Source organism: Actinia tenebrosa, unplaced genomic scaffold (genome assembly GCF_029948245.1).
Source record: "Actinia tenebrosa isolate PJP-AT-01 unplaced genomic scaffold, QUT_ActTen_1.0 PGA_scaffold1__47_contigs__length_23844297, whole genome shotgun sequence".
Taxonomy (NCBI): domain Eukaryota; kingdom Metazoa; phylum Cnidaria; class Anthozoa; order Actiniaria; family Actiniidae; genus Actinia; species Actinia tenebrosa.
This window is the reverse complement of record NW_028292578.1, coordinates 328,304-335,533: the sequence shown is the minus strand read 5'-3', so window position 1 is coordinate 335,533 and position 7,230 is coordinate 328,304. Positions and strand designations below refer to the sequence as shown.

The following is a 7,230-nucleotide window of genomic DNA, read 5'->3' as shown; positions in this document are numbered from 1 at the left end:
TTTTTTTCATTTTGATTGACTTGATCATGCTTAGTTAATTCGGGCGATCGGGGCGTGTCCTTTTTAGGTTCAAATGATACGAGAGGGAAAGTGCGTTTCCGCTACAAGCTGAATTAATACAGAATGGTTTGAACTGGGGATTCCCTTGCGATTAAAGGCGATAATAAAGGCTTGTTTGCGCAGCACGATGATTTTGTCGCGCGTTTTTGTTGCGATTGTGACGCTCAATTCGCGCGACAAAGTCCAGCGCTATGTTGAACGATAGTTTGACATATCTCCTCAAGCGCTACCAAACAAACAAACGACAGGAAAAGGCAGAAATGTAGCCATAATATAATTTTTTGTGCATTTTATTCATTTACTTAGCACCAAGCATACAAAAATATATAATGTTAATGAAAGTACACTCCCTTAATAACAGGCTTACTTAATAAAAAGTTACTTAAGTTATGCAGTATATGGTTTATGGGGTGTTTGTAAGTGCTGAAGGGTTGCGCCAGAATTCCTGCCACGATCCCTTAGCGGGAATTAGTCTCGAATACAACTTTACATGCAGAAATCTTAAACCGATTTTCAAAAAGGTGCCTAGTGGACCTAGTGTTCAACCACATTATTTACGTTTTTTTTTCTTGTATCTTCTGAGGACAGGATACAAATTGTTTCATTTACCCGTGGCCGACTAAGATCCTGTCAAACACTTAATCGAAGATATACCCTTCCATCTACTTGGTCTCCAGCGGCACCTGGATTAGCTCACATTAACAGAACACACAAAAAAGTTCCCAGCATAAAATTTGAAACCTTAATAATAATTACACAACTTTTAACCGCTAGTAAACTTGAGAATCTTGACTTCATAAATGAAAGACAGGGAGGTTAATACAACGAAGGTAGTGAGTCAAAGATAGGATAGCTGAGCATACCACAGGTAGCCCACGCTATGTGTGTGTGTGTGTGTGTGCTTAGAATGGCTGATATGCGAAGCACTGCAAAGAAAATTGACTAAAATAGGACGTCTGCATTATGGCGTCATTTGACTCCCACTACCATAATGCTTCGCGAATTTTCTTTCTTATTCAAATTTGTATTTCCCTATGAGAATAGTAAGACAATTGGTGCTAATTAACTGAATAAAAGAAAGTGTGCAGGGGAGTCTGGTAGTAGAGGTCAGTGACACCATCATGCAAACGTCCTATTAAATCGAATTAATGACCTTTGAATTAACCTAACTGTTCTTTGTTTTATTTTATCATTGGGGAAGGTCTGTAGTCTTCCTAATCAATTTTAAGCGAGTTCAGGACTTTCAAATTTTATTCACCTTCTCTCTCATACCTTTTAAGCGAAGTAAATACTACTACTATTACAAACCTTCCCAATGATGAAAATAAAACACGAAGGACAGGTAGGTGTAATTCAAATGTGATCCATTTAATCTATCTATTTTTAATACATTTTCTTTGTATACTTCACACAGCTCTTTTAAGCACACTCATACATAGCTTGGGCTACCTGTGTGCATACCCGAACAACTGAAAACTGAATTTTTATAAATTAGTAGCTGATATAAGTTTGCATCCTAAAGTTATTGCGAGAAGGAAAGAATATTGTGCTGTATTTTTGACATAAAATGAAAAAACATCTATGTATCCTTTCCCCATGAGCACTGTTTGTTTTTTACTTTCGCTAGACTTTCGGAAGGCATGCAATCAGATGTGCGATAGTAGGATGTCCCGTCTAGCGGGAACTTTTAAGGCACGGATTGGACTCGGTACTGGATAGAATCAATCTCACAGTATCAATATCCGACATTCCATTAAAATTAGCGATATTTTTTGGAATGAGAGCAGATGTCGCGAGACTGTGAAAAACACATCAGACGGCGGCACGATCACGGTAAGGGATTAAAGACATTCAATTAGCCACTTACAGAGCGTAAGATTACTGGTCATTGAAATCGAGAAAATCGAGCAAGGCATGAGCATGATCGTAAGCCTTTCACAGTCAAGCGAAATCATTTCAATTCTGAATTTTACCCTTTCTCCAGGCACTAATAATGATAATATCTACTTCAGTCTTCCGAACTACTGGTGTCGTCCAGACTCTGACCAAAGGCCAAGGTCCGATCAGTTATTATGGCATCTCCTTGGCTATTTTTTCTAGTTCGCTGACATATAATTTAACACAGGGATCCCAACAGAGAATATATGTCCTTCGCAGACATTCTTATTCTCGTCACGTCGTCACGTAACGTTTTTCTCCTCATGTTGCGTGACGACCCTAAGAACGTCTGCTGGAGGCTGAGTGAATGGTAAACGAATAGTTTATCTTATCATCTGTAACGTAATAAGTTCTCAGTTCTGTTAACAGATTACCAATATAATATAATATATCTATCTATTCTTAAAACAGCTCTATCATTTTAGTTCATTCTTGCACTGGCTCCCATTTCTTTACACTTATTCGAACATTTTCTTTGGTGATGGCGAGGTCAGCTGACATGCACAAAGCAAAGGGTTGGTTTATAAGTTCTCTTGGCCTTATCTATAGTGCAGGGTATAACAAGGGGGATACATAAGGATTCCTATGTAAAACGAGAGATGGGAGAGACTAGGGACAAATGTAAGTACCCTCTTTGCAAGATCTCTCTTCTGCTAAGATCTACCCAGGGTCCCCAAAAAGCCAGAAGAGATAATTGCAAAACGCTTCTATGTTACCTAGTCAAGGTATAGACGAGAATTTTTTGAGATCCCCATTTTTTCGAGATATTTCGTTGTTTTTAACTGCTTGGATGCACGAGAGTTATATGCAAGCAGCGATAAATAGGATTAGGGTTTTATACTTCATTACAAGGGGTACCTACTCTATCAAACTTATTTGGAATTCATCGTTAAAGAGCAAAGAAATGGAAGCCAGAAGAGAAATGTAATAATTAGCAAGATTTTATCTCTTTTCTTGTGCCTTTCAGGTACTTAGCTGCGATAGAATATCGTGGATATAATATTTTTTCTATCTTTTAGTTCCATCCTTGCGACAAAGTTCAGGTTTAGAAAGTCTGGGAACGAAAGAAAATGAAATGAAAGATGTGATATTAGCCATTCCGCAATCTCGAGTCCAGAGTCTTTCGGCTTTTTGGTCAACGGGCTGTCGCCATGTGCTGACCCAGGAAAGCGCTGGAGGACTCAATATGCCGCCATCTTGAAAATATGTCCCCTTAAACAGCCCCAAAATGCACTGCAATGACAACTCGACCAAGTTTTCCCCTCAACCTCGGAATGGCCAATCTCGTACCCAGAATCCTTCAGCACTTTCCTGGGTTGAGTGGTCCTGGCAGTGCATTGTGGGGCTGTTTTAGGAGACATATTTCCAAGATGGCCCCATATTAATCCCCTAAAACCGCCCCAAAATGTACGCCAATGACAACTCGACCCAGTTTTTTCCTCAACCTCGGAATAGCTAATAATAAGGAGAGAACAAAACTTTGGGGTGAGGGGTGAGAACACAAAGTAAGGAGAAGAAACCGTAAGGATTGCAGTCGTACAACGAGACACGAGGAAAACTATAATAAGAGAGCTGAACAAAATGATGTGGTTAAAATAATGGAGTTTTTTTTTTTGTTTCTTACCACTTCATCATCGCAATCTTCAGTCCAGTGCCCAAAAACTAAAAAGAAAAAAAAGTGAGTTGAGGGTCGTGTGCTTAGAACTGATTAAATGTAGTGGTAGTGAGTGTGGCGTGTGTCGTATTGATGGGGGCAAGCTTTCCCAAGACAGTTAATAGACTCAAAAATATGGTGGTTATCTTTGTGTGGTTAACAATGGACGCTAATGGCAGCAACATGGTGCCGTAACCTGCAATCATAGAGGTTTTGCGCCACCACGTACCGGCACCCATAATAGAGCTTGGACTGCCTGTGGTTAGATGGCAGAACAATAGAATTCCTTTGCTCTGGAGAATTGAATTCTTTCTTATTTAGAACGATTGTATTGTTTTTGCCATCTAACATGGCTGCCGTCACGTGATGGTGCACAACCTCTATATAAGAATACTACTCTGACTGGAGGGGCTTGGCAGCGGTTCCCCGTATCACAACATGAAATAAAAAATGATTGATTGAATGTTCGCAACAGTAGTCCAGTGTATTAATACAATTTACCTTCGCAAGTCGTACAGTAAGGTCTCGGCTCAGTCCTGCTACCATGGTGCATCGAGCCTACATCGGGTGCTTCGGAGGCCTGGGCCGGGCAATCATCGGTGTCATGTTCATCAAATACGTCACAGATGTCGCAAAATAATCGAATATTTGATCGAGGGATCGGAGCTTCGTCAAGCTCAGGGCTAAATAAAGAATGTTTATTATCAGCAAACAACTGAAGTACATAATATAACATTATTGCGGGATTTAAATCAGCTGTTAAAAAAAAATTATTGGGAAACTGATAATGTAACGTTCACCTCATTTCAGACCACGTGTCATTCCCTAGAGTATTAATTCTTTGTTTAATGGTTGATGCCACTCTAGGGAGTTGATTCTTTCATATGGAAATATTTAATTCTAATTCGATCTTTGGGCTTTCACCTAGTTTGGAGCCTAGCTCTGTTGTGATTGTCCCACGCTGTGATACAACAGGGAAAAGCTTTGTAGATAGATATTTTAAAATGTTCGTCATAAAAGAATAATTCTCAAGGGAATGTCATGTGATCTGAATTTCGACTGTCATTTTTGGAAAAAAATATTGTATACAAGGGTGGAACACTATATTACGATAAAGGATAAGCATTTAGAATTCAAGTCGAATGACGTCGATAAACTATGAAAACGTTTCAGTACATTTATACGACAATATTCAATGACAGTGTACGACGAACGTCTTGGTGACCGTTACATCACGTGAACCACGTGCAATCTATGAGCCAATCAGTGAATACTTTACTTACGAGTCTAGAAGACCGTTGGGTCTTGTGTCGCCCATTATCAGAAGCTCGATACGCTGCTCATTTTCTTCATTTTTACGCTGACAAGTAAGGATGAGAATAAGAACGAGATTGAAATGAGAATAATAAAGTATGAGAATAAGAATAGGAAAAAAAATAATAAAAAATAAAAATGACAGCCAAGTCAAGTTTTAATGATAAATTATTTTAAAATACATTTTAAAAAATTTTTTAATGAAGTTCTTTATGAGAATATTTTTTTCCAGATTCCAGAATCCTCATTTCTTTAAATAAATTTCGCAACTTCTTTAGCCCTTGATATCTATGCCAGAAAATTTTTAAATAAAAGTGTAGGATATCTTTGCTTACCTGTAAGTCTACAATCACAGAATTAAGAAACTCCACCTGTATCAAAAGTAAACCCTTAGATTAGACTCTGCGATAGTAGGTTTATAAGCTAGAGTGCGTACCATATATCTTTGTAAAGCCCCGTTTACACTGGCGATTTTTGCGGCGATTTTTGCTGCGATTTTTGTGGCAATTTTCGGAAATATGAAATCTTTTGTCTCATCCTTCAAAAGAGACATTCGTCTAGGAAAATCTTGGTATCCTGAAAAAAACTTTACAAGTAAATTCTTTACCATTATTTATTATGGACAAAATCGCAAAAAAGTCGCAGCAAAAATCGCCGCAAAAATCGCTAGAGTAAACGGGGCTTAAGAAGTTGCACAAATTTGCATAAATTAGTAAGTTCAATGAAACGTTTGCATGATGGCGTCATTGACCTCTACTACCAGACTCCCTTGCACACTTTCTTTTGTCCAGTTCCTATTCTCATGGGGGAATACAGATTTAAATAAGTAAGAAAATTCGAGAAAAATCTTGGTTGGGGGAGTCCTATATATCCTTGAAAAAACTTTGTAAGAAATTGCACAAATTAGACTATAAGTTCAGTAGACCTTAGTAGACCGTAGACGTACAAACCTTTGCATTAATTTGTACAATTTTGTCAGTACATTTTTTTCACGGTTATATGGTATGCACTCTGATATTTAACCTTTTTTATTTGTTCTATTTTAAAGAGCGCTTCTCAATCACAAGCGCGATATCGTACAATTTGCAGTCGCGGCGAAGTAGGTTTTGGTGGACGTCAATCAAGGCATTTCCATGACATTCCATAGGCACGTGCCCTTACACGCTTTTTGTTTTGCGAAAAAGTCATGAAAACACACTTTGATCGACGTCCACGACGTTTACGATTTCGCGTATGCGGTTGAGAAGCACTGGTACGCAGGAGTAGTTCATTTTTACCTGAGCATCAAGGTTCTCTTTTTCCGCTATGGTAGCCTCCAGAAGATCCTCTGTTTCAACTAGTTTGACGGCTAAATCTGCAGTGTCTAGAAGCAATATGAGAGCATTCAGCATTAAACTAAACCTTTCTATAGTAAGTCATCTATTGTTCAGCGATATACAGGTTTTAAAAGTGGCCACCTAAAGTAATAGAGCTCTTTAGCTGGAGCGTAATGTTTTGCCCATTTCAGACCACGTGTCATTTCCTGTAGTATCATTTCTTTGTTTAACTGTCGTGCACAAGAAGAAGACATATAAATATGGATACAACTCAAGAAAAGAATCTAATTTTGAAAAAAGGTTTTGGATATGACAGTAATTTTTTTTGACATCCAGTAACAGTCATGTGATTATTTCCTGCAAGCGTCCTATTATTTGTGTTTTTCAATTTGGTATGGTTACCTTGACTATCGCCGCCAGCATTATTCGACGCCATTGATGCTGCCATTTGTTTCTTGACGTCCAGCACCTGCAAGATCCAAAAATTATAACTATGAGGGCGTGGCTTTTGGTAAATGCGCAAATGCATCTCTGGGCTTATCTAAGCCAGGCACGGCTAACTCATGGATCGAACCCTGAAATAACCTCTGGGCTGATCTAAGTCAGGGCATGTCTAACTCACAGATCGAAGTTACCCTGAAACAACCTCTGGGCTGATCTAAGTCAGGGCATGGCTAACTCACAGATTGAACACTGAAACAACCTCTGGGCTGATCTAAGTCAGAGCATGACTAACTCACAGATCGAACCCTGAAACATCCTCTGATCTGATCAAGGTCAAGGCACGGCTAACTCAAAGATCGAAGTTACCCTGAAACAACCTCTGGGCTGATCTAAGTCAGGGCATGGCTAACTCACAGATCAAAGTTACCCTGAAACAACCTCTGGGCTGATCTAAGTCAGGGCATGGCTAACTCACAGTTAGAACACTGAATGCTCTGTACCCTG

The 7,230-nt window shown here is 39.0% G+C and overlaps 1 protein-coding gene across 4 annotated transcripts in view; it reads right to left on the bottom strand.

Moving 5' to 3' along the window:
* Positions 1 to 334: 334 nt before the first annotated feature.
* LOC116296118 (uncharacterized) overlaps positions 335 to 7,230 on the bottom strand; it is a 29,014-nt gene continuing 22,118 nt past the window's right edge. For all 4 annotated transcript variants that reach the window (XM_089032857.1, XM_089032859.1, XM_089032858.1 and 1 more), the window contains 7 exons: positions 6,685 to 6,751; positions 6,244 to 6,329; positions 5,302 to 5,337; positions 4,936 to 5,012; positions 4,154 to 4,335; positions 3,623 to 3,660; positions 335 to 3,052 (listed from right to left, as the gene is read on the bottom strand). In XM_089032857.1, the coding sequence (XP_088888983.1) occupies positions 3,044 to 3,052; positions 3,623 to 3,660; positions 4,154 to 4,335; positions 4,936 to 5,012; positions 5,302 to 5,337; positions 6,244 to 6,329; positions 6,685 to 6,751 (495 nt within the window). In that variant the 3' untranslated portion in view covers positions 335 to 3,043. The remainder of the gene's footprint in view (positions 3,053 to 3,622; positions 3,661 to 4,153; positions 4,336 to 4,935; positions 5,013 to 5,301; positions 5,338 to 6,243; positions 6,330 to 6,684; positions 6,752 to 7,230) is intronic.